Here is a 26,863-nt window from a genome sequence, read left to right as displayed (position 1 = left end):
AGTTCCCTTTGGCAAACCAGGAAGCTCCAGAGAAAAGGAGGCAAAACTAGCCATAGTTCAGGCAATTGAGGAAACATCAAGAGAACCCCAACTCACCTGGGGCCTGGCCTTCAGGAATAAGCTGGCTGTTCCCTTTTCTCCTGGGCATCTCTCTGGAGGAAGAGCAGGGTCCTGAGAAGGGAGAACTAGGAAGGTAAAAGGAGACATAAGGAAGGCTAACCCTCATGAGATTTACAGCTCCCAGACTCCCCAAGTCAGTGTGTCACTTCCACGGTTCTGGGGACAAGGCTGGGCCAAAGGGAGCTGACGGACGGGCTAGAGGCTGCCCTTGGACACAGCTGCGTGAGGTCCCCACCTGTCCATAGGCCACAGCAAGCTGTAGGTAGCTGAAGTATGACCACGGTCTGGCCACTCTATCGGAGAGTTATTTACTGGGCCTCCAATAATGCAGGTCATTTACTAGGCCTTTTGAAAATATAAATATGACTAAGAACTTCAAAGAATTTTAATGTAACCTGAGGATATAAGACAGGTTAACAATACAAAATAAGGCCTAGGACGAGGCCACATAGGGATATAGGACTTTGGGGAAGAAGTTACACCTCTCCCCTTATCCCTGGGAAGCAACACAGAGGCCAGCTCTTCCTGAGAAGCTGTCCTCTATGTTCTTAAGCACCATTAGGTCTCTAGAGTGTATTTTGAGAGCCCCTCCATTATAGGCCTTTGTATCATACTCTTTTTAAAGTCTTCAAACAAAAAACTAACCCCAACCATGCCAGAGAAGTGGCTACGGCCACCACCAACAAAAGTAGGGAGGTAGGCAGGCAGCGTGGTATAGCACAGGTCAGCACTTTTCAAACTTTAATGTGCATATGCATTCCTGAGGATCTCGCTAAACAGACTGGGTCAGGGGATGTGGGGTAGGGCGTGAGAGTCTGCATTTCTAGAGAGCTTGCAGGGGAAGCCTGTGCTGCTGGTCTACAGACCACAAGGCATATAGGAAAAAAGAGGGGGTGAGAGTCCCAGAGATTTAGCCCAGTTCTGTCATTGGCCAGTTTTATGACCCTGAGCATGTGCACTGAAGAACTAAAATGCCCACCCGGGACTTCCCTGGTGGCGCAGTGGTTAAGAACCCACCTGGCAATGCAGGGGACATGGGTTTGAGCCCTGGTCTGGGAAGATCCCACATGCCGCAGAGCAACTAAGCCTGTGTGCCACAACTACTGAGCCTGCGAGCCACAACTACTGAGACCATGCACCTAGAGCTCGTGCTCCGCAACAAAAGAAGCCACCGCAATGAGAAGCCCGTGCACCACAACAAAGAGTAGCCCCTGCTCGCCGCAACTAGAGAAAGCCCGCATGCAGCAACGAAGACCCAAGGCAGCAAAAATAAAATGCCCACTTGGTGAAGGGCGGGAGATTCTAAACTAAGAAAGGAATGGCTTAAAATCTCCTGGGCCACCTGGATTGCACTCTCCCCAACACTGGGGCAGACGGTGGTCACAGGAGGTGCCCACCGTGTACACTGCTGACCTTGTACCCAGCTGCTCCGGAAGAACATTATTACTTAATGAAGTAATAAGGGAAGTGGGTGGCAAGGCTCCAAATGGCCCCACTGTCCTCTGATCCCTGGCCAAGGGCCACTCCCTCACAGGTCTATTGCCGTCTCCCTGCCACAGCAGGAAGAGATCCCCTCCTGCTCTCCCCTCTGTCCTCTGGCCTTTGGGATAAGTCTCCCATGGCCATGCCCTCCATGGTCTCTGGATGCTGGGACTTCACGCTCATTAGCCTGGAAGGCACCGCCACAGGGAAGGCGGTTGCAGGCTCTGCCTCTCCAGTGGGATTCCCCGGCCCTTTCCTAGGGCCCTCCTCCTCGACCCAGCACTAACCCCCCAGGAGGGGTCTGGCCCGCGGCACCCTCGAGAGCCAAACCTGATGCTGTGGAGTCCATAGCTGGTGCAAAGGGACGATGTCCTTTCACTAGGTCCAAATCTCTGTCCTCCGGCCGGGTCCCTGCGGTCCTCCTGGGGTTCAGGGAGCGGGGAGCAAGCTGGGTGACACCAGGCATTCCCACTCCGGCAGCGACGCCCAGCCAACCCGCAGCGCCCAGAGCAGGGCCGTCAAACCCGGGTCCACTTCCCAGCGGCGCGCAGCATGGCTGCGGGGGCGATGCTCTTCTCCCGCTCCCACTCCCAGACCCCTCACGCGCCCGGCCTCCGCCCACGGGCTCCGCTCCGCCGCTCTCCTCCTAGGGACCAGGCTCTGGAACCCAGCTCTCACGCAGAGCACCAGGAAAAACGGCCCCAGCCACACCTGCGACCTCGGTGCCCGCTCCTCCACTGCCCGGAGGCAGCAGGGATTCTGGGGAGAGCCTCACGGGGAAACGACCGGCCCCGCAACTCTGCGCCCAGCTCCAGGCCTCCTCAGCCCCTCGCAGGCGGGCAGACGAAGGGACACTCCCCACTGTGTCACGGGCTCGGGGCACGGTGCCCAGGTCAGGCCTGCGCGCCAGGAGTAGCTAAACCCACAAAGATCCAAGGGACGCCCGGGTTCCAGCCCCAGCCCCGCCTCCCGAGACCCGTCCTGAGCCTGCGCAGACCGGCCGCCACGCGAGGGGGCGCGGCTGCAGGGCGGGACCCAGCAGCGCCTGCGCCCTGGCAACTGGGGAATCTTGGGTGCTGTGCTCCCGCAGCTGCGGATGGGGAAAGTGGGCATCAGCTACGTGGATGGAGGTGTCACCCTGCTCCCAGCCACGGGCAGGGAACCGGAAGCAACCCCCATATTGGGAGTGCCTTTAGTACCTGGGCCGGAGAGCCTGGCTTGGGGCTGCTGAACAGAAGTCACTGGAGATTTGTTAAAAAGCCTGGGCCCTACCCTTAATCTGCCAAATACGAATTTCTAGGAGGCTCTCCAGACATGTGTATTTCTTATAAAGTGCCCAGGAGATCTGATGGCCCATGGTGAGGCAGGAGATAGATGGGTCCCAGGCTGGAAGGGGCCAAAATAGCAGGAAGGAGGAGAAGCTAAGCGCTAGACCGCTTATTTCTCATCTCGAGGTCGAGGAGACCTTCCTGACTACACATGCGCAGAAAGGCTCCTTGAAGGTCAAAAAGGGAGGGGCCGCCACCACATAGTAGGTGATGTCAATCTACCCATAGGCCTCTTCGCTAGAATCCATCTTGGCTAAGAGGTGCATGCGCACATATGAGAGGACCCTGAGATATACCAAATACGAACTCAGAACCAGGCAAAGCAAGATGATCGGCCAAAGGAAACGTGGAAGAAATGCCCCATAAAAGTGATTCAAACTACCACAGTGGCAGGACCCTCTCTGAGCCCACCTGTGTGCCTATCCACACGTACCCTTTTTCCTCCTAATAAATACTTTGTTTCACTACTTTCTGACTCTATGTGGAAATTCATTTCTACCCAGCTGATGGGCCAGGGCCTTGTCACTGGCCACTGGTCCCTGGTGGTCTGAGGCTAGGATTCAGCACTCTCACTGCCACGGCCTGACTTCAATCTCTGGCTACAAACCGAAATCCTGCTTCAAGCCGCTGCAGGCCGAGGCCACCTGAGATCAACTGCAGGCTACTAACTGCATTCTACAGGCTGTTAACGTGCCTGTCTTTCTCCCACTGCCCCCCGGTTTTGGATTCAGTGAAGGGTGAACTCAAAGAAGGGAGGGCTTTGGACTCCCTCCTCTTCTGGAAACGCGTATCATCTAGGACCTAAAAGAAATGGAGAAACAGTCTGGGTATTAAAACAGTGGTTCTCTGGGGGCACTCCTCAATCAGAGAGGGGATTTGTGAGGACTGAGAGGTTGATTTATAGACCCTAATTAGGGGTTCAAGGAAGAATAACCTATTAAATCAGGGCAAAAAGTCCACTCTCCTTTTTTTTAAATAAATTTATTTTTGTCTGCGTTGGGTCTTCGTTGCTGTGCGCGTGGGCTTTCTCTAGTTGCGGTGAGGGGGGCTACTCTTTGTTGTGGTGCATGGGCTTCTCATCGCAGTGGCTTCTCTTTGTTGCAGGGCACGGGCCCTAGAGTGCGCGGGCTTCAGTAGTTGTGGCACGTGGGCTCAGTGGTTGTGGCTCACGGGTTCTAGAGCGCAGGCTCAGTAGTTTTGGCACATGGGCTTAGTTGCTCCGTGGTATGTGGGATCTTCCCGGACCAGGGCTAGAACCCATGTCCCCTGCATTGGCAGGCGGATTCTTAAGCACTGCACCACCAGGGAAGTCCCCATTCTCCTTGCTTGTTCTTTCAATCTGTTTCACTTTTCTGCCAGCACTTCTGGTGGCACAGATGGCCAGGGCAAGTAAGCCCTCTTTCTCCCAAGCCGAGGAGGTGTGGAAAGGGGGTGCTGCCTGGGAACCATGGCTGGCACAGGAGTTTCTGTTCTCTTCTGTGCTCTGGAATCAAAAAGGGGAGGGTATGGACACATGAGAAAAGAGCGTCATCTCATTGGTGGCTGACATAACTAGAAATGGAAGTGCTTCAGATGAACTTGAGGGGCTCTGCCTGCCCCTGATACCTTTTCCTTTAGGCATCGGCCTGCTACGGTGCCTGACATTTCCCACTCTAAAATTCCGTCCTTTGGGACAGACCTTGAGCTAGAGGCCCTTGTTACAATGCTCATTTGTTACCCTGGAGAGTTAATCAATAGCTGACCAGTGATGTCTCTTCCCCGACTCCGAGTGCTCTGGTGCGCCATTTGATGCCAAGTGCAGTCAGGGGAGCCCTGGTTCCCAGCAGCCTGATAGGTTTCCCCATTACCCCTGACATTCCCTTTTGCTGCTCCTTTGTACTCGAACCCTTCTCCCATCCCAACCCTTTGTGATCACTGCTCTATTCTGTGCTGTAGTTTTCCAGAATACCTTATAAACAAGATTATACAGTATGTAACCTTCTGAGAGTGGCTTCTTTCACTCAGAATAAAGTCCTTGAGATCCAGCCATGTTGTCATGTGTATCAGTAGTTCATTCCTTTTTGCTCTGAGTCCAGCTCTCCTTTACGGAAGGTTGTCAGAAGGTGCTGTACAACACATCCACTTACATCCTATTTACCAGAACACATGACCACACCTAGCTACCAGCAAATGTAGTCTTTATTCTTGTGCCTGGCTAAAATTCTATTACCACAGAAAAATAATGGGAAGTATCAGATTTTAAGAACAATACTCATAATATTTTATCCAGAGGAAAATCAGATAGCAAGAGCATCTCTCTAACTCACATTAGCCTGAAGGAGATGGCTTACTCTAGTTTAAAGAGCTAAAGGAATTTTAAGAACTAATTAAAAGAAACAAAAATGTGAAAGACTGGCTGGTGCTTTTGAAAGGCAGAACTGAAGCACAGAGATTTCTGCAGGTCCAATGTGTGCTCTAGCAGACAGAGCTTCCTTAACTAATGTGGGATGTTAGAGCACCGCCATGTGACTTACCTGGGTAAGGAGTCCCACGGTAAAAACAGGAACCTGTTCGCAATTAGGGCTCAGGCATATACAGTCATTTAGGGTGGACTAAAAATCCAATGGTATCTATTTTGAAAAAAATATATTAAACAAACAAAGGTATAGAAGTAGATTACCAATCTGACCTGGAATCAGACCTAGGCATCAGAAGAAACAATGCTTTTCAGGTATAGTGTAAAATTGTGCGTGAATATTTCTCTTCCACCTCATCTACCCAGCTTCTGATGATACACATGCACCCCAGGAAAAGAGAGGTGGTAGTAGAAAATAAAGAATATTACTGCTAACTAGCCAAATCCCTTTGCTAGGGGACAAACCATCCTCTACCCCATAGACTGCGTGGTAGAACTGAAAACACTTATCACTAAGGGCCCATGCTCTTCTGCTAAGATAACGCCTCTTAAAAGGCCACATGCTATAAAAGAATGATGTTTTCTTTTGACAGAGAGTTTGGAGAGATGTAGATCTGGATACAGAGTACCAGGTAGTAGCAGCAAAGAGAAGAGACGCTCAGAGAAATAAGGTCAAATGGTGTCCAAGAAGAGGGGTCTTAGAATTGCAAGAGGGGGCCTGGGAGGAGCTGTTAGAAGAAAACTGCAGCAGTTCAGGAGACAGCAACACAGCTGAGCAAAACAACGAGACACAGCAAAACTGTCTGCTGAAAATAGGGACACTGCAAGGCCGCACTCCACCCCCGCCCCACCTGTCTCATAGAGAAACACCCATGAAAGGGGAAGGCTAAAATCCTATGTTGCAGATTTTTTTTAAACGACCATCGTTTCTTTGACATGCCTCCCTTTGAGAGGTGGGCTGTAACGCCCTACCCTTGAATCTGGGCAAGCTTGTGACTGCTTCAGCCAACAGTGTAAAGCAGAAGTGAACTGATTTTCGAGGCTAGGTCCTAAAAGGCCATGCAGCTTCTGTCTTGTTCACTGGGACTCTCTCTCTTGGAGCCCTGAGTTGCCATGTAAGAAGTCTGACCACCCTGAGACCACCACGCTGTGAGGAGGTCCAAGTACAAAGAGAGGCTACGTGTAGGGACTTTGGTCCACAGTCCTGGTGAGCCCAGCCATGGATGCCAGTCCATGTACCAGACACACAAGTGATGAAGACACTTGAGTCCTCTTCACACTGGAGTCAGTGTGAAGCAGTGACAAACCACCCTTGCTGTGCCCTGTCCAAGTCCCTGACCCACAGAAGTTATTGGCATAATAAACGTTGTTTTAAGCCACTGAGTTTGAAGTGATTTGTTACACAGTAGCAGATAGCCGTAACATCTTGCAGTTTGGCAGAGCCCCCAGCTGGCAGGCCTTGTTTTATTCTAAGCAACGTTGTTTCTTGGCTGTTCAGCATCCATATGCCCTTCCTAACTCTTCTAAGAAAACTGGCTAAAGTTCTCTTAATCTTTCCAGCAACATGGCAGATTGGGTTCCCTGAACAACCCTAACTGAAAAAAACTAAAAAACTAAAAATGCTGAAAACTTATAAATCATCTCTCTAAACACACAGGCATGAAAGTAAGGAATTTGCAAAGTTAAAAAAAAGAAAGAACGAAAACAAAAAGATACACTCACCCCAATGTTCACAGCAGCATTATTTACAATAGCCAAGATATGGAAGCAACCTGTGTCCAGCAACAGATGAATAAGATGTGGTATAAAAAATTCCAGCAAAGAATGGGGGTAGGTTGGGCTGGGTCTCCTTCAATGGGCATCTGCTGCCAAGGAGGACAGTGGACTTGTGTGTGTACACACACACACACACACACACACACACACACACACAATATGGAATACTACTCAGCCATAAAAAAGAATCAGACTTTGCCACCTGCAACAACATGGATGGACTTAGAGGGTATTATGCTTAGTGAAATAAGTCAGACAGAGAAAGACAAACACTTTACGATATCACTTATATGTAGAATCTAAAAAATACAACAAACTAGTGAATATAACAAAATGGAAACAGACTCACAGATATAGAGAACAAACTAGTGGTTACCAGTGGGGAGAGGGAAGTGGAGAGGGGCAAGATAGGGATCGGGGATTAAGAGGTACAAACTACTATGTAAAAAATAAATAAGCAACAAGGATATATTGTACAGCACAGGGAATATAGGCAATATTTTATAGTAACTATAAATGGAGTATAATCTTTTAAAATTGTGAATCACTGTGTTGTACAACTGAGACTAATATAATATTGTAAATCAACTATACCTCAATTTAAAAAAATAAGGAAGTGTGAGCTAGAGCCCTGAGAGGTGAGTGAGCAGTAAACCCAACTCTTACCCTGCTAAACCCTGGAGAACTTAAGCTCCCACTCTGACAGCAACCTGGGGAGTTAAGGTAGCGATGAAACCCTAAGGCCTGCCCAAGGGTAGGGAACTCTAAGAAACTCACCCAGGACCCACAGATTTCCACTCTCAGCATAAGGCTAAACGAATAACAAAAACCACCTGGGCTTCCCTGGTGGCGCAGTGGTTGAGAGTACGCCTGCCGATTCAGGGGACACGGGTTCGTGCCCCGGTCCGGGAAGGTCCCACATGCCGCGGAGCAGCTGGGCCCGTGAGCCATGGCCGCTGGGCCTGCGCGTCCGGAGCCTGTGCTCCACAACGCGAGAGGCCACAACAGTGAAAGGCCCACGTACCGCAAAAAACAACAAAAAAAACATCCACAGAAGGGAACAGCAAGAGAGTATGTCTTGGACATTGTAACTTTTCCAAGTCCTAATCCTCTTGGAAGGTCCAAACCCCTTACTATAGCACAAAATCGTCCTCCATCTGGCTCCAGGTCATGGTTATCAGCCCCTAAACCTTATCCATCAGCCACTCATCTTGCTACTAATTCTTTGCACTTTTATCCTCTAGCCTATACCTTTGCAGATGCTATTCTCTCTGCATTTTTTCTAATTACTCTTCTTCAAGTATACCAGTTATAGGAAGCTTTTTCCAACTTTCTCGGCCATAGTTAATTGCTTCCTCAGTTGTACTCCCAATAGTGTCTCCCAGTAGTGACATAATTGTAGAACACACTGCTTTGTGTTGTAACAATTTCACATTCTGATTTGTCCACTGGAACACGAGTTCCTTTGGGGCAGTAACTGTGTCTTATTTGTATTTGTAACAATGCCTTGCCTACGGCAGGCAATTTAGGTTTTTTGAGTGCAAGTGTAGACTTGTTCCTGACTGTAGAACTTCATCACATTCTTTGTATAATCTCAAGTCTTCCCTGAAGCTATAGAGCAGTGATTCTTAGCTTCAGCTGCACATTAGGATCACCTGCAGGTCTTTTCAAACTCTCACTCCTCATAGTGGGCCCCAGGAATCAATGTATCAAAGCTCTTCAGTGATTCCGGCGTGCAGTCAAGGTTGAGAAGCCCTGCGAGACTCCAACGAGGGTCCTTCCAGTAGCACCAAGGAAGACAGGCTGGTGTGCACTCAAAATGTCAGGAGTCTGGCTACCTGACTTACTCCTGGGCTCTTCTCTTTGCTGCACAAAAATGTGCACATACCCAGCCCCATCCTCAGAACCAAACTCTGCGTCACTCCTGCCCAAATTTTACAACCAAATTCCTTAAAGTGAACAAGCTGAAGCGGAAACAAGCCCCTTCCGAGGGCCAGAAGACTCGAAGTCGTTCTCAGTAGGGACCGGCCCCCAAAGCTAAAAGAGGCACATTTCCTTAGGACGGCCCTCCCATCGGAGGACTGGAGGGACGTGACATCACACATAGGCAGCACTTCAAGGCTGACCACAAGCCTCCCTAGCATCCACGACTGTTCCCTCTCCGCGCGCAGGTTGCCGCACTGCCGCGTCGGATCCGGTTCGGCACCGCCCACCCCTTCATTAGAAGGGTACGCTTGCGCAGATCGTTAGACATCAAATTCAAGCTCGCCAACCGCTGAGACTTCTGGGAAATGGAGTCTGCCAAAGCCGAGCATTGGTGGGGAGCGCGGACGTCAGAACCCCCTGCGCCGGCGCACTGCTTTCCCGAACTGAAAAGGCGCCGTCTTCCTGGGTCGCGAGCAGTCTGTGCCGGAGGTGAGGGCTGTGGGTGTGTGTCTTGGCGGAGCCGAGTGAGCGCAGCGGCCGAGAGAAGGGGACACTGAGAACTTGGGGGAGGTGCTGTGGGAGTAGAACAGGTGACGCGGGCGGAGCCAACCTGCAGAACGTCTGAGTGTGTGCGTGTGTGCGCGTGTGCGCGCGTGTGCGTGTGTGTGTGTGTGTGTGTGTGTGTGTGTGTGTGTGTGTGTGTCGACGTCCCGGCTCGGACAGGTGCGGACGGAAAGTTGTTCCCCCAGTCCCCGTGTGTGCGTGTGTTCCGTGGGAAGTTTGGAGCCTTCCTCTGCACCTCCCGTACCTTCTTCCCATAATAGGTGCTTAATAAACGTGGGTGGAATTGACACTAAATCTAGGGTGCCGCCCACTCCAGTTCCTCCGTCTTTCCCAGAAATCGCATCAGATTGTCTCGTTTAGCTCCCTACCATAGGCCTCTGCACTAGACCAGGGGACCTTCGTGGAGGAGGTAGAATTTGATGTAAAAAAAAATAGGAAAGAAGTAGCGAAGCATTAGGCAGATTTGAGAAGGAAATGCTATGTGTAAGAGTGAAGTATCGAGGAACAGTGGGGGACAAGGGTGGGGAAAAGCACAGTGGGGTCAGAGCATAGAGGATCAGGACGAGACACGGTCAGCAGGGTGGATTGTATGGGACGGATCGGGGACTGACAGGACTAAAACTATTTTGGTACAGTTATTCTAGAGGTTCCATCCAGGACTAGAGAGGGGAAGGGACTAGTGCGGGGAACCAGTTAGGAACGCTTGGTAGTGGTAGTAGTCCTGAAGCAAGCTGTTGTGGACCTGAATGATGATGGTGTCGGTGGTGGGTAAGGATACAAATGACATTGCAAAAGAAGACTCAGAAGGATCTGGTGACTAACTAGATTTGGGAGGAAAGATAGCTAGATAAGAGTTTGAATTTGGGGCACCTGGGAGAATAGTAGAACATCTGCTAGAAATGTAAGGACAGGGAGAGGAGCTCTTGTGGGGAATTGCATAGGGGGAGGTGGTTTTAAGATGCCAACAAAATGTCTAATTGAAAATTCTTAGTCATTTGGAAATGCAGGATGAGTTTGGAAGACGGGTTGGGACTAGACCCCGGAAGCATTTCTGTAGAGGCGGAAATGGAGCACCAGGTGTGCATGGACTTTCTGCGGGATAGCGGGAAGAACGCTGTACGCAATCTGAGCCTTGGGCAGCATCAGAAACTTGTCAAAACAGTCAAAAAGCTGCAGAGAAATAAGGAGAAAAGGACTATCGGAATTAGAGCTCAGAAATGCATTGGCAGTTTTCAAGCATGCGGTTTCAGGTGTGTGAGGGGTGGCAGGAGCAGAAAAATGGCTTTGAGAAGAGTAGGTGGTGATGATGTGGCATCAGTAGGTATGTAGAAGAAGTTTGATCATGAAAGGAAAATCTAAATCAGAACTGTTTTGCCAGAGGGAGGCCATGGGATTCAGTGAAGATAATTTCACATCGAGGAGGATTATATCTGTTTGCAGATATGTGAAGAAGCTCCTGAAGCGATGGGAGATGCTGGAGAAAGGAAGAGTGGGTCATGCAGGAAGCAGATTCTGAGAGGAAACAATGGTGGAAAAGAAAGTAGGACACAGATGTAGGACGCTAAGGTAAAGTCCTGGAGAAGAGACATTTCCATTTTGCTGGCCTCACACCCAGGCTGCCTAGCACATAACAGGTACTTGGAAATATTGGTTGAATGGGTTGGTGTTGGGCAGTAGAAAGGAAAGAAGCTTTCATTTATTGAACAGACTGTAAGATAAATGCTTTACATTAATTGTCTCATTTACTATTATAACTGCCCTGTGAAATAGGTATTAAAAAACAGGGGATGGGGGGGTCAACAGTTAGCTTAAGTAACTTGCCCAAGCCTTCACAGTCAGTAATCCAGGCCTGTGGAATGCTTTCTACCACAGTCCTACCTTGCTCAGCGACTCACTCTTGCGAAGCTTCAGTGTGGTGAAAGACAGTGTTCTGCTGAAATTGAAGGGTAGCCATGGAGGTTTGGGATAGCTGTGTAGCTAAGATGGGAACGGTAAAAGCTTTCTAGGCGAGCACTCTTTGAAGGTATAGAATAAGAATTTGAAAAGCATTTTCTCCAGAAATACTCTGAGATCCAGAAATAGGGAAAGGAAAAACAGAGGTGACCCTTTGCTGGCAGTGATTCCATGTGAATGTGGTGGATTTGAGGAGTCCTGAGTACCATTGAGAGCTTACCGAAGTGACTGCTGGTGGAGTCTAGACCTGACGGGGAATGAAGTTGGCCTGGCAGGGAGCCCACAGACGATGAGCACCTTGGGAATACTAGCTAGTCGTTTAATGGCTGGGGAGCTTTTATGCTCACCTTTGTTTGTACTTTGGTTAATACTCAGTGTATTAAAGTTATAATCTAATAAATGAAACTTTGAAAATTGTCTTTAAGCATTTAAACATTGAGCAGTTTCAACCACAATTTCAGATGTAGTTCAGCTGATTTGTTCAAAAAGTTCTAATGCTTTAGACAACATATACAAATACTTTGATCCCAATATTGTGGCTACACTTACACTTAAACCTACTCTAAAACAGCAGCGACACAGTGTAATTAATATTTTCTTTATTTCTACCTTCCTAGGACTCCTGACACTTACTTAGCATATTATTCTAAATGCCTTACACGTATTATCCTATTTAAGGATCACAATAACTTTATGAGATGTGTACTTTCACTATCCCAGTTTTACAGATGGGCAAACTGAGATGTTAAGAAACTTACCTGAGGTCACACAGGTAGGAAGAGGCAGAGCTGGACTTTGATTTCAAGCGGTCTGCCAGAGCCTTTACTCCTATACTCTCCTGTATCTCTAAATGCTAATTTTGACATCTCCATAGGACCCAAGGGTAATATTTTGAGACCCTCCTGGGGGTGGAGGAATCTTGACAGACCAAAAAGTGTAAGAATACGTATTGCCGCAGACAACACAAGTTGGAGGCTCTGGTTGCCAACTGATGTTGTATATTTGTTTCCATTTGTACAGGTATCCTCTTGGCCTCCTAGCAAGATTCAAACCCCAATCTCTCCTCAGGTTGAGATTCTTTTTTATAGTTACACCAAACTTCTTTTTCCAGTAAGTTTTGTTTTAAGTTTTTGCCTTTCACATAGGTTTTAGTTTTTGCAAACTGTTGTTCACCCTCAAGGCAATATTCTTTTAAAGTTTGCTTGGCCGGTGTTAACCCGTTGTCTAGTAAGTATATATTGATCTAGTCTTTTGGCATTTTTGAAAACGTAACTTACCTTATTAGTATCTTATAATTAATAAGACCAGCTGGAGGGCTCATCTCCTAAGGGAAGAAGGATTAAGTCTGCAGTTACTTTGCCTCTTTAGAATCTGAGGTTGGTTCATTGTGAGGAGCCCATGTTCTTTCTACCTGGTCCCATTGCTGGTTAGTCCTTCCTGTTTGGGGTACGGAATTCCTATTTCTGGGATTACTTTGTTTATCCCCTTTTCCTAGGTTTCTTTTTTCATGCTTATGTGAATGAATACAACTATATATCTCAAGAATACGTCTATACTTTATGAATAGTCTTACAAATAATAGAAAAAAACAAAGTACTATTATATATAACTAAAGGCTTGAACATTGCCTTCTTTGTATTATAACCATTTTTAAAATGCTTTATATTAACCTTTCTATTTTGAATGAAACTCACAGTTTTTCAAAATTCAAGTGATTTCATTTGGCAATAATAATTTTTACAACTTGGTCAGTGGGAGCCAGAGTCATCTGATTTTTTTTCCTATCCAGAGATGTGGAAACAGCTCAAATTCTAAATGCCCAAAACTGTACTTCTTAGCTTTCCCTCCAAAACTACTTTTCTGTCGCTCATCTCTATGAATGGTGCCATTATTCACACGTTGCTCAGATCTGTGACCTGGAGTCATCCTTGCCTCTCCCATCACCTTCAGCCTCCGCTTCTAATCTATGGTCTATTCTTAATATCTCAACAGTAATTCCCCTTCTCTCTATGTCTGCTGTCCAGTTCTTCATCATTTCTTGCTTAGTTAATTGTAATAGTCTCCTCACCGGTCTACTCACCTCCTCTGCTCCCATTCTGCCACAGCTACCCAGAGTGGTATGGCCGCCTGTGTCGGGGGTCCCCAAGATCACCCCTCATTCAGGGATTTGTTAGCAGGACTCAGGACTCAGCCCATAGTTATACTCATGGCTAAGATGAGGACAGTGATCTCGCAAGGATACACAGCCAGATCATAAGGGGGACAGATAGGCAGAGTCTGGAGGAACCCATGGGAAGTCTTCCTCATGCTCTCTCCCTCCCATGAGGGGTCACACAGAGCACTTCCTCCTCCGACAATGAAAATGCAGCAGCAGGTGTGTGATGTGTCAGCCCAGATAAGTTCTTTAGACTCAGAGCCCAAGCTTTTTAGTGAGGGCTAGCCACGTAGGCACCTCCTACCTAACATATACCAAAATTCCAGGCCCTCTAGCAAGACAGCAGGTGTTCAGCAGAAACCATATTGTTTGCACAAATAGTTTAGGCATAATGGCCCACCCTACCTCTTAGGAAACCCTCTTAAAATGGAAGTTCCCAGACCCCAGCCAAGGGCCAACATTGCAAGTAGATGTTCCCAAGAATGGCAGTCTCAGGTCTGCTATAACTTTCTGCACACCTCCTTTCCTTCCTTCCTGTTATTTTTCCTGTACACCAAAGTAAACACATAACTCTTATTTAAAAAAATCAGAATATAAGGAATTGTAAGAAATAAAATAAAAATCACTAGTAATGCCACCACTCAAATTCATTTACATTTTAATATATATTCTTCCAGTCGTTTTTCTGTACGTGTGTGCATGCTCAATTATGTAATTTTAAAAGTGTGCATTCTTCACTTAATATTGTGTGAATTTCTATGTTTTTTTTCCCTTTAGATTTTTTTTAACAAAACATTACAAAGTTGAAGTCTCCTAGGTATCCCTCCCCAATCCTATTTCCCTTCTTTCCCAGAGATACTCACAATCTGTTGCTTATTGTCCCATATAGATTTTTGTAGATACCATTTACCTGTTTTTAAATTTTATATAACTATTACATAGTAAGTCATTCTGTAACTTTATTTTTGCTCAGTAATTATATTTCTGAAATTTATATTACTAACATGAGGTTCTAGTTCATTCATCTTAATCAAGGTATAATATTCACACACACATGCACATATAAAATCACAGTTTATCCTATTGATGAACATGTAAGTTGTTTGCAGTTTATTACTAGTGATCGTTCCCCCAGTGATTTGTGATGCCACTTCTGTCATGTGTCAAGCTTTCCTACCTGCTTTGATATGTTTTGGTATTTTCTAGTCTATTGGTCTGTTATCTGTGTGGCTATCTTTTCATGAAAATAAATCATTACAGCATAGAGGTTAAAAACTGCTAGCCAGACTGGGGTTCAAATTCTGCCTCAGCCTCTTACAAAGCCTAAATTTCCTAATCTGTGAAACAGTACGTACCTAATTGATTCATAAGGATGGAATTAAACTATTCTTATAAAGAGTACTTAGTACAGTGCCTGGTCAGTAGCATAAGTTCAATAAATGCTAGTTATTATTAATATGATATTAATTATCATATAAAATAACATTTAAAATATGATAACATTATCATATTAATATGATAATATCAGCGGTATTCCATTGTATGTATGGTCTGGACCATAAATTATTTAATCAAATCTCCTATTTTATTTTTTATTTTATCTTTTTAATAAATTTATTTATTTGTTTATTTTTGGCTGCATTGGGTCTTCATTGCTGTGCGCGGGCTTTTTCTAGCTGCAGTGAGCGGGGGCTACTCTTCGTTGCAGTGCGTGGGCTTCTCATTGTGGTGGCTTCTCTTGTTGCGGAGCATGGGCTCTAGGCACACGGGCTTCAGTAGTTGTGGCTCGTGGGTTCTAGAGCGCAGGCTCAGTAGTTGTGGCACATGGGCTTAGTTGCTCTGCGGCATGTGGGATCTTCCCGAACCAGGGCTCGAACCCGTGTCCCCTGCATTAGCAGGGGGATTCTTAACCACTGTGCCACCAGGGAAGCCCTCAAATCTCCTATTTTAGAAACTTAGGCTATTTCAAATTTTTACTGTATTGTAAGGATTAAATGAGATGACACATGTAGAGTGCTTAGGAGGTTGCCTCACATGGCACTCAGTAAAGGTTAGTATTAGTGATGATTAATAAAAAACTTTGCATGTGTTCTTACTTATTTCCTTAGGAAAAACTCCGAGGAGAAAATTGCTGGGTCAAAGATATGTATTTTAAGGCCCTTGATACAAATTGCAAAGATCTTTCTAAAACACAAATCTGGTGGTGACCCTTCCATGCTTAAATCCTTCTGTGATCCCCATGCCAGTGGGAGTAGGACCACGCAGAGCTCTCCTTGATCTAGCTGGTCTCTGCCTACTTCTTCAACCCCATCTTCCCTCCCAGCACTGCCCCAACCTAAACATTGCCATTCTAAACTCATTACAGTTGTTAATCCTTTCCCTGTAAAGACCTGCCTCCTTGTTTTTGGAAAACTTGATTTTTTTTTTTTGTGCCTAGAATGTTCTAATGCCTCCCCCAAATCAAAACTTACCTTAGGTCCCACTTCTGCCAAGAAACCGGCAGTCTTCCTCCCTGCCTCCCATCTGGGTTAGGCGAGCCTCTGATGTGCTGTCTCGTAGTTAGCTGTGCACATCTCTTTAGAGCATCTATTCATCCTGTAGTGAAATATTAACTTGATTACTTGTTTGTCCTGCGTAGTAGTCCATAAGCTTTTGAAAGACAAGGACAGTGTCATACTTCTTTTGCATAAATAGTTGGTACTGAATAAATGTTGGTTGGATAGATGGATGAAGGAATAACAAGGATCAATGAATACATTCCCTTGGCTGCAGGACAGTAGTCACTGAGCCACATACACACCCTTTCCTTCTCCTTCTCAGGACCACACTCTCCCCACACCCCACTCATGAATCCCCAAAATGCTTGATTTGACTATGTCTCAACTAGACTCTTGATTGTGAGAAACTGAGATGGACTCAGTTAATGCAAGTAAAGTTTGGTGATAAAGATTCACACAAAGCCTGAGAGGGTTACAGTCTTATGGAAATCTAAGAATAAATAAGGCTGGTCTGCATGCACATTGCTGTCTGGGGTGGTGCTAGGTGAATTAGGGCCTTCAAGGCCAGGAATTCTTGGGTCTTTGCTTCAGTGCTTCACCACCAACGTGCCCGCCTGTGTTTAGTCTGTTACAGCCTATTCTCTACCTCGTGCCTCCCACATGCTCATGGGTTCTGCTTCCTGGTACCTTTGGCTCCTTGACCCTCGGGGCTACTTCTGTCCCTCACGGTATCCTTTCAGCTCATCACCCCCTCGTTGTCCCAATATTTCTTAGTTCACGATCCTGAGGATGGATGTCATCTTTTCAAGCCAGACCATACGTCTGTCCACTGGTCAGCCTGTGCATTGCCCACCTGCGGCCTAATCAGTGTGGCTCCAGGAGTGAGAGGCAGGGTCACGCGGAACAAACTGTGGCTGCCCAAGGGCTGCTCCTTTAGCATCGGGTATTGCTGTGAATGGGGCATTTTTCCTTTGAAGAGGCTATGGGTATTTCCCTGACAGAACTTGTCCCTATAGCCATTCATAAAATTTCTTATGCTTTTTGTCTAGTAATCATTCTGAGCAATGTTGAATGTGAATTTGTAAAGACGGTATGAGCCTTACTATGTTCTTGACTGCCAGGAACAGAACTTTGCCTCTAAGATTATGGTAAAACAAGCACCACATTGTGTTCTGCATAGCAATATCCATGGCCTTTCACTCTAGTTCTGGGATGGGGTGGGCTTGCTCTTGGCCTTGCTTTACTTTGCCTTCCCTTTTTGTAGGGTATTGAGAATGAAGGTGAGTACATAACTCACTGGTGTGTGGAGATTTCTTGCTTCATGGGTCGCAAAACTACAAAACAAGACTGCTCTTCTACCCTCTTTCTCATCCCACACCTCTGCCTCATTAGGACTCGGCTCTTCTCTGCAAGGAGAGCACTCGGGAGGGAATGGCTGCTGTGTCTCCGACTACCAGATTCCAGGTGAGTTGGACTTTTGTGTTTCTGAAATACTCTATCGGGCTCCAGAATGGAACCACGTTGCTTTCTCTATCTTGGAGCTTCTTTGATCAAACCCAACCAGGTGGAGGAAGGACTCCTTAGGGAGTATGTCCTTCCCATTTGATTTGTGATGTCTTTCAGTGATGCTTCCTTGCCTTGAACATGTGCCCACTAGCCTGTCACCAGGCACGCAGCCCCTGTGGCCTTCACCCTAAGCAATTTTGCCCAAAAACCAATGGTACGGGTCTGATTGGAAGGTTTGGGGAACAGCGGGCTGTTTCTAGTTCTGACTTCCCTTTAGTACATCCACTATGTATGGACTGAAAGTAGGTCCCCATATCCCAGGGAGTTGTTGGGTTAGGCGGAGAACGTGACACATACTGTAAAGCACCTCAGTGAAGTTGAAAGAGTCCTGAAGAGAGTTGTGTGTGGGTAGAGACATGTGGTTTACCCCCTTCCTGCCCAAGGGCAGGGAGTCTTGAATCATGCTCCGGCTTAGAGCTTCTGCAGACACTGTGGAGACTCATCTGGGTTTCAGGATTGGGGGTAAAGATGCAACCTTACAGAATCACAGAACAGCAGAGTGAAATGAGAGAGATCTTAAAGATGATCTAATCTACACCATTATTTGAAGGATTTTTTAAAACACACACACACACACACACACACACACACACACAGACAACTGGTGAAATTTGACTAAGGTTGTAGATTAGATAATTATATAATATCACTGCTATCCTGATTTTTACAATCATGCTGTGATTATACAAGAGGATATCCTTGTTCTTACAAAATACACATTGAAACATTTATGAGTAAAGAGACATCATGTTTGCAAGTTACTCTAAAGAAGTTCAGGAAGAAGATAGGTGAATGTGCGTGTACTGAGAGAGACAGAAAGATAAAGCCAGTGTGGAAAATGTTAATTTGGGGAAGCTGGGTGAAGGGTACATGGGAATTCTTTGTTCTATTCTTGCACATTTTCTGTAAGTCTGAAAAAAGAGCCCCTGATATTCAGAGGCTCGGCTAGGAAGAGAGTGTGGGGTTGTGACCAAGAACTTCATGCCTCGGGGGAGTATAGCCCTTTCCCCAAATGCTTCAAAGCCTTACTTTGTCAGAACCATTTCCTTTCCACTCCCTCTGCATCCTCCAGGCTGTCATCATTATGATAGTTTTGTCTGGCCATGTAAAGAGAAGGGTTATGAATAAGGAGAACATAATTGTGTTTCCAGGACCCAGTGACATTCGAGGACGTGGCGGTGGTTTTCACAGATGAAGAGTGGAGGTGTCTGGTCCCTACTCAGAGGGACCTCTACAAGGAGGTGATGCTGGAGAACTATAAGAGCATTGTCTCGTTGGGTAAGGAGAGTTTCCCACCAGGAGTAGACTCTGTACTGTGTTGATGTGGGCTCGAGAGGCTAATAAATTGACACCTCTTCTCCTCCCACCCAAGTCAGAACCCCTGAGAGACAAGATCGAAGAGCAGAGGGATGTGGCTTAGGTGTACAGCAAGAGTGGGTTTCTTAATCCTGAACCCCAGCCTGGGACAGGCTTGCTCCCTGAGCTGTAAGCAGACTGGACAACCAAGGGGCCCTTGCTGAGAAGCCTGGCCCTGCAACACGGAGGGCCAGGGCCAGGGCCAGGAGGAGCAGGGCATGTGAGAGCCTGCTGCAGGGAACTGCTCTCCAGAGGGTTGGGGCCAGCAGAAGAGGCCGAGTTACCTACGCCCAGGTCTTCCCTCAGCTCAGCAGTAACTTACTCAGCTCCATCCAGAGTACTAAGGGGGAGTGCAAGGGGCATTCTCGTTGAGGGAAAATTTCTCCTCAGAGAAACAGAGGAGGGGGAAAGAAGTGTTTCCATTTTTTAAAAAAAAGGGCAGATGGACAACAGGGTCCTACTCTTTAGCACAGGGAACAATATTTAATGTCCTGCGATAAACCATAATGGAAAAGAATCTATTGATAAAAAAATGTATATATGTGTGTGTGTGTGTGTATATATATATATATATATGTATGTATAGCTGAGTCACTTTGCTGTACAGCAGAAATTAACACAACATTGTAAATCAGCTATTCTTCAATTAAAAAAAAAAAGAGGGGGACTTCCCTAGCAGTCCAGTGGTTAGGACTCTGTGCTTCCACTGCAGGGGGCGTGGGTTTGATCCCTGGTCAGGAACTAAGATCTTGCATGCCACACGCGCATGCCAAAAAAAAAAGAGGGCATGTAGGGGTGAGATTAGAAGGTTGTAGCTCAGAGTAGGTCACTAGAAATGTGTTTGATTTTGAATATTTGTCTTAAGGACATCTTAGAGAGATGCCTGCAGAAGGCACTTTGCAATGATAGAGACTTGTGTGACAAAAGGAAAATTAAGAGCTACTGCTGATGTGAGGTATTCGTGAGAGTAAAGTTGGGCTCCTGTAAGGAGAACCTCTCAGGAGCTTCCAGAATAAGAGGCTGAGTGTGTACAGATTTAGAATAGACTTAAAATCAGCAGCAGGAGGCAGTAAAAGGAGTCACATCGCAGATTTCATTCAAGGCAGGTCAAAAAAGCAAGCACAACACCCTGGAGTAGCTTAAACAGGACAAATCTGGAAACAGAAGAGAATGTTTAGGGAGCATTAAGGGAGACTGCTGAGCCTTTGTCACTTTGGTAGGAAAAATAGAAATCTAAGGACAGAGACAGGAAGCCATGGGCAGGTGATGGATGTGGCCGTTCTCAGCAGAGAGTCAGCATACAACCAGATCGATGATCCTTGGGCCCAAGAAGAAAGTACCTCTCTTGCCCAAGTCAGGGGTCCCAATGCAGGGGAAGTTTAGACCTCAAGACTATTTCTAGGAGGGGATCTGTTTTTTTTTTTTTTTTTTTTGCGGTACGCGGGCCTCTCACTGCTGTGGCCTCTCCCGTTGCGGAGCACAGGCTCCGGGCGCGCAGGCTCAGCGGCTATGGCTCACGGGCCCAGCCGCTCCGCGGCATGTGGGATCCTCCCAGACCGGGGGACGAACCCATGTCCCCTGCATCAGCAGGCGGACTCTCAACCACTGCGCCACCAGGGAAGCCCCTGGGGATCTGTTTTTTAAATGTAACCAAAGATGGACAGATTCACTTCTAGAAATTTGTCCTAAGGAAATAATAAGATTAGCAGCCTGTGGTGTATACAGATATTCATCATACCATTGTTTGTTTTAGCAAAACATTGAAAACAGTCTGGAATGTCTGTCAGCAAGAGATTAATTAAATAAATGATGTTATTCCATACAATGTAATACCATGTAGCCATTAAAATGGCGAGGTAGAGCTGTGCTAATTAAAGTAATATTTTAAATTTTTTATTATGTGAAAAAATCAAGTTTAAAATTATTTCATTATCCAGTTATTTGGGGTTTTTCCTTGTTTGTTTGTTTTTTTAATTGAGAGTCTTCTGCCCAAAATGATGTTTTCAATGTAAAAGTGCCTGGAGTGACATATATTATATATAGTGAATCGTTATGGATTTAGAAATTATCTACTTGTAGATGTCAAAATAAATCAAATAGGAATGATTTCAGTTGGCGTAGTCTTAGTTATTTCCCAAAGTCGCTCTCCAGTAGTTTTTTATTATTTTCAAAAATTGAGATATAATTGTCATTATCCAGTTTTTAACAAAATGTATCTATAGGTATCTTTCAGTATCAAAGTGAATAGAAAGAAAGAAATGAATACAAAGTACGAAAGGTGATTTTTCTTATTACTTGTACATGTCTCTAGATTTCCTACAATGAACATGATCCACTTGTTTAAATAAAATCACAATAGTAAAGGGTACATAAACAAACAAAAATGGGCACCTATATAATACACATTACATATTCTTTTTTAAAAAAATAAATGTATTTATTTTTGGCTGCGTGGGGTCTTCATTGCTGCACATGGGCTTTCTCTAGTTGCAGCGAGCGGGGGCTACTCTTTGTTGTGGTGCACGGGCTTCTCATTGCGGTGGCTTCTCTTTGTTCCGGAGCATGGGCTCTAGGTGCGCGGGCTTCAGCAGCTGTGGCTCGAAGGCTCTAGAGCGCAGGCTCAGTAGTTGTGGCGCATGGGCTTAGTTGCTCCGCGGCATGTGGGATCTTCCCAGACCAAGGCTCGAACCTGTGTCTTCTGCATTGGCAGGCAGATTCTTAACCACTGCGCCACCAGAGAAGCCCCCACATTACACATTCTTATTCACTGTGACCTTTCTTCATTCTCATCTTCTCTGAGTTAAGGACTTTTCCCCCCATCCTACCAGTGCTAAAGCTAGGATCATCCCATTCACTTCATGGGGAAGAATAAACACATTAATTCAAATGGAGTCTATCAACTCTCTGACCAAATGCTATTTGTTCCTTTTTAGAACCTCAGTCTTGACCTCCATTCAGAGTTTCCTGAATTCCTTATATGACTTCATACTCTGTATTCCTGGTGTGCACTTTCTGCCTTTTGCATTTGCTCTCTGAAAGACGTAGAGGTTGGGATTAGCTTTGGAATCATTGTGTATTTAATCAAACATGACCACCTGGCTTGTTTCTTTCTCCATGAGCAGGACTTCCAGTTCCTGGACCTGATGTGATTTTTCAGTTGAAGAGAGGGGATGAGCCTTGGATAGTGGAGCTTCATGGATCTGAGGGGAAAGAATGTGCAGAGAATGTCTCTCAAGGTAATTGAGTATGAACTGGGCAGGGCAGAGTTTTGTTTTGCTTTGTGGTTGTTATTTAGGTGTATGTGGGAGGGAGTATTGGGTATCACCTTTTTCTCAAATTCAAATCTTGTCCTTTATTATTTATTCTCTGTCCCCCACCAGCGCTTTTTTTTTCTTTTTCTCTACACCTTAAAGTTCTGTGCACTATTATTCACCAAATGTTTACTTTCTCAGACCTGTCACATTACCCATTCACACTTTGATATTCCTATTCCTCACCATCCCCTCCACTTAGCCAGCTCTCCTAATTAACCTAGCCATGCTCCCAATGGAAATTCTCCTCTTTTCTGAGATTTCCACTATCAGTTCTATTCCCTGTTTCAGTCCCAAGTCTTGGTTTCTCCCTAGAGTGTAACACTTTCTGGGAGCAAGCAATGTGGTGACTGTACATGACTTTTCAGATTTATCATAGCATCTCTCCTCTCTGCTGTAACATTTCCTAGCCCAAGAAAGAAACATGCATCTGTGTTTTCTGTCCATTCCAGACTGGGAGACTAAGCCTGAGATTCAAGGTGCTTCAGAAGAAGAAAAATCAGAAAGAACATTGAGGGAAAAGCTTGGAATGAAAGGTCCTTCATCTCCTAAATTTGAAGTTCATGCAGTGGATAGTGGGTTGGGAACAGAGAAGGAAAGCCCTGCAGTGGAGGCCTGCAAGAAATCCCTTTCTCAGGAGGAAAGGTTGCAGCATGGGGCAACCCCTCCCAAGAAAATTCTCACTAAAGAGAGAGACCAGGAATGCAGTGACTGTGGGAAGACCTTTTTTGACCACTCCTCCCTTATTCGCCATCAGAGGACTCACACTGGAGAGAAGCCCTATGACTGTCCTGAGTGCGGGAAAGCCTTCAGTCACAGGAGCAGTCTCAGTAGACATCTGATGTCGCACACTGGGGAGAGCCCCTACGAGTGCAATGCCTGTGGGAAAGCCTTTTTCGACCGTTCATCCCTAACTGTACATCAGCGAATTCATACTGGAGAGAAGCCCTTTAAATGCAATGAGTGTGGAAAAGCCTTCTTTGACCGCTCGTCCCTTACTCGACACCAGAGAATTCATACTGGAGAAAGTCCTTACGAATGTAATCAGTGTGGGAAAGCCTTTAGCCAGAAAAGTATTCTTACTCGACATCAGCTAATCCATACGGGCAGGAAGCCGTATGAATGTAACGAGTGTGGGAAAGCCTTCTACGGTGTCTCATCACTGAATAGACATCAGAAAGCCCACGCTGGAGAGCCTCGCTATCAGTGCAGCGAGTGCGGGAAAGCTTTCTTTGACCGCTCCTCCCTTACTCAACATCAGAAGATTCACACCGGAGACAAGCCATATGAATGCAACGAATGTGGAAAAGCCTTTAGCCAGAGGTGCCGGCTTACGCGACACCAGAGGGTTCATACAGGAGAGAAGCCCTTTGAATGCAGCGTGTGTGGGAAGGTTTTCAGTTCCAAATCATCAGTTATTCAACATCAAAGGCGTTATGCCAAACAGGGAATAGACTGAGTTGAGCAAAAGCTTTAGTTACAGGACCTCCATGCAATCTCAAGATAGGTCTTCCCCAACTTAAATCCATCTCCCAGTCATTGCACCTATTCTGGCTACTACTCTCCTTACCTGCCTCTGTTACCACAGTGTTTGAAGGAACATTCTCTACCCACTGTGTTATAGAGCTGATGTGGGATGCCAGAAATTAGGATGTGACTCTTTAGAGTCAGCATTTTGCAGAGGTTTGTCAGACGATAGGGACAAACGTTAGGAGGCCGTCCTCAGACACACCTCTCGTCCTAGGCCCCAGGTATCACTACACTTTAAATAACTGGAGGCCACAGCAGGAGGGGAAGGCACACTAATGTCAGAGCAGTACTGTTGTTTCCAGAACAGTTCTTTATAGCCGTTAGTCCCTCTCTCTTGGAGACTTTTTGGGCACTGACCTTGTTCTGTTGTGTCCCAGCTTCTAGATCTCTTAATACTACTACTAGTAGCTAGCACTTATTGAGCGCTTATTATGGGGCAAGCACTCAGCTGAGAGTTTTGCAAGGAGTAGATTATTTGCTCCTCTCACTAACCCTCTGAAGTAGGTACTGTTAGTACCCACATATTACAGATGAGCAAACTGAAGTTTAGAGGAGTTAAATAACTTGCCCAATATGACAGCTAGTAAAAGGTGAAGCCAGGTCTTGAATACAGGTCTCCCTTCAAAGTCTGTTCTCTTTACCATAATGCTATAAGGTTTGTTTTATAATTTATGTACATGTATTATTTCCTCAACCAGGTTGTAAGCACTCGGAGTTGTGACTTATATGTCTTTGTATCTCACACAGTGCCTTGCAAATAATAGGTGCTCAATAAATAGTTATCTGAATTAATGACTCTTTGACTTACCAAGTTCTATTTAAAACACCTCTTAGATTCACATCCTTTCTCTGAATTTCACAGTCTAGCCTGTACCTTTATCATCTCAGGCTCCCATTACTGCAGTAGACACTCCTTGATTCGAATTCTTTCCTCTTCATTATTGAGGAGGGAGATGTTAAGCTATGGGGCAATAAGTGAACCCCAAATAAAGATTCATTTCTCACATAAACTCAGATATGAGTCTGTCTTCCTTCATCCTCATCATTTAGAACATGTTGCCTCCAAGGTCATCATGGAAGAGAAAGCTGGGGGGTATGCTGGGATATTTTTCAGGGCCATCACTTCTGTTTATATCTCATAAACCAGAACCCAGCACCAAGATACTAGGAAAGTCAACAGGCACCTCAGCATTTGGTTAATATAAACAGCCTCTGTCACAAGTTACATTTTTCATATTACTGTTAGGCCGGTCTTTCCAAATGATCCCTTCCTGCCCATCATTGCCTTACTCAAGACCTAAAATAGCTCCCTGTTTAATGAAAACGTCTCTGAATATTTAAGGTCTGCCGTGAGGTGATCCCACATTGCTAAACTTGAAATCTCGACTCCCAAAACCCTGCTATTCCCTGGACCCAGTCCTATATTTTTATTTTATTGACAGTCAGGCACCAGGCAGCTTTGACTCTAGGCTCTGCATTCCCTTTCTATTTGCTTAAGGTGAAGCCCAGAAGAGGACTTGATTCTGAAAGGCTGTCTGGAACTTACCTCGCCCTGCATGAATCCCAGTGGACCAACGTGCATTTCTCCCTGGGAGTAAAAGTCTGATTCAAGAAGCTGGAATTCCAAACAGACCCTTCCCTAATCTACCCACAACCCTATTGATCCACCTTTCTTAAAGCAGATAAGCGGCAGGAAGACTTTTCACATGTGGACTCTCAAAGTAACTTGAGGAAAAACAGTGCAGAATCTACTGAAGTGGATAATATCATTATTTAATAATGTCAAGTACAAAATAAAAGAAACTACTGACAAACTTTTGGCTGATGACTGTCTCTGAGAGTTCTGAATCTTTAATTTATTGCCTTGTTAAAAGTAAATTGAATGTCAGGTATTCCCCTAATATACTCTGCCATTGTCAGCAAGATGAGACTAGAATGGACTTTTGAGTAAAGTGGTAATCAAAACAGAGTGGAGACATAAAGTCAGCAGTTCTCCCTTTGTTCCTTTCTAAAATTTGGTGATCTGCAGAGCATTTTTGAAAGCTGGAGTACTGTTCCATCTCCTAAAAATTCTGAGGAAAGGGCCATTTTACCTCTCAATAAGGTATGGAGTAGTGGAGGTCTTAAATTTTGAGGTTTTAGCTTCACTGAATGGCCATTAGTAGGGTGAAATCTTCGAATCAGAAATTGGACAAACTGGAAGTATGCCAGCATTCTTTTCTTATCTTTTTTTTTTTTTTTTTTTTTGGCTGCAGCACTCGGGATCTCATTCCCTGACCAAGGATCGAACCTGGGCCCCTGCATTGGGAGTGCAGAGTCTCACCCACTGGACCACCAGGGAAGTCCCTATGCCAACATTCTTTAAGATACAAGGCAAAATACTTTAAAAGGGGTTTCAAAAAAATGAAATAATCTCTCTGATGCTTAAATAAGCCCTATCTAAGTTTAAGAGAATTGAACACTTACCACACAAATTAATAGAAGCACACCATGAATCAACACTTTAAAGAAAAGGATAAGCAATGCTAGGGAACTTTGAGATGAAGACAATATGGTAAATAGAGAAAACCGGTGCACTGAAGCTTGGGACAGAGAATTGGTGGGACTACTAATCCCAGAAATTTATCTCACCCCCAGGCCTGTGCTTCTAAGAATAAATTAACCCCCAAGTCTCACATAAATAAGACAGAGGTGAGGAGGAGCTGGGGAGCAAGGCTACTGGGTGCCGGTCAGTTAATAACTTTTTTTTTTTTTTAATTTTGGCTGCACCAGGTCTTCGTTGCGGCACACGGGATCTTTGTTGCGACATGCGAACTCTCAGTGCGGCATGCGTGTGGGATCTAGTTTCCCGACCAGAGATTGAACCCGGGGCCCCTGCATCGGGAGCGCAAAATCTTAGCCAC

The 26,863-nt window shown here is 45.7% G+C and overlaps 2 protein-coding genes and 1 long non-coding RNA gene across 4 annotated transcripts in view; 1 reads left to right on the top strand and 2 right to left on the bottom strand.

Moving 5' to 3' along the window:
• The window catches only part of LOC132531552 (small ribosomal subunit protein uS5m), a 48,136-nt gene extending 45,607 nt beyond the window's left edge, over window positions 1-2,529 (bottom strand). Inside the window, exons 1-3 of one of the 2 annotated variants that reach the window (XM_060169414.1) lie at window positions 2,314-2,529; window positions 1,933-2,024; window positions 97-185 (exon numbers count right to left, since the gene is read on the bottom strand). In XM_060169414.1, coding sequence (XP_060025397.1) covers window positions 97-185; window positions 1,933-1,951 — 108 coding nt within the window. In that variant the 5' untranslated portion in view covers window positions 1,952-2,024; window positions 2,314-2,529. Of the gene's footprint in view, window positions 1-96; window positions 186-1,932 lie in introns of both variants that reach the window. The other variant, XM_060169415.1, reaches the window with a different exon arrangement.
• A 1,448-nt stretch (window positions 2,530-3,977) lies between these two features.
• Window positions 3,978-7,176, bottom strand: LOC132531855 (uncharacterized). The gene is made up of 3 exons (XR_009544244.1): window positions 7,048-7,176; window positions 5,444-5,539; window positions 3,978-4,413 (listed from the first exon to the last, which is right to left on the bottom strand). It is a non-coding gene; the product is annotated as an uncharacterized LOC132531855 (long non-coding RNA).
• A 2,295-nt stretch (window positions 7,177-9,471) lies between these two features.
• Window positions 9,472-25,772, top strand: ZNF2 (zinc finger protein 2). The gene is made up of 6 exons (XM_060168629.1): window positions 9,472-9,516; window positions 11,032-11,225; window positions 17,590-17,661; window positions 18,915-19,041; window positions 22,242-22,355; window positions 22,883-25,772. Exons 3-6 carry the CDS (start codon window positions 17,629-17,631, stop codon window positions 23,887-23,889), a joined length of 1,281 nt encoding a protein of 426 aa, XP_060024612.1. The 5' UTR covers window positions 9,472-9,516; window positions 11,032-11,225; window positions 17,590-17,628; the 3' UTR covers window positions 23,890-25,772.
• Window positions 25,773-26,863: the final 1,091 nt, after the last annotated feature.

This window comes from Lagenorhynchus albirostris, chromosome 13 (genome assembly GCF_949774975.1).
Source record: "Lagenorhynchus albirostris chromosome 13, mLagAlb1.1, whole genome shotgun sequence".
Taxonomy (NCBI): Eukaryota; Metazoa; Chordata; class Mammalia; order Artiodactyla; family Delphinidae; genus Lagenorhynchus; species Lagenorhynchus albirostris.
Note: the sequence above shows the minus strand (reverse complement) of the source record. Positions and strands in the feature narration are given on the sequence as shown.

What these genes read in the sequence shown, in the direction of transcription:
- ZNF2 (XM_060168629.1), top strand. Translation starts at nt 17,629, where the DNA reads ATGGCTGCTGTGTCTCCGACTACCAGATTCCAG. An exon ending in CTCCGACTACCAGATTCCAG is followed by an intron (nt 17,662 to 18,914) that starts GTGAGTTGGACT and finishes TTGTGTTTCCAG; the next exon opens with GACCCAGTGACATTCGAGGA. An exon ending in TAAGAGCATTGTCTCGTTGG is followed by an intron (nt 19,042 to 22,241) that starts GTAAGGAGAGTT and finishes CTCCATGAGCAG; the next exon opens with GACTTCCAGTTCCTGGACCT.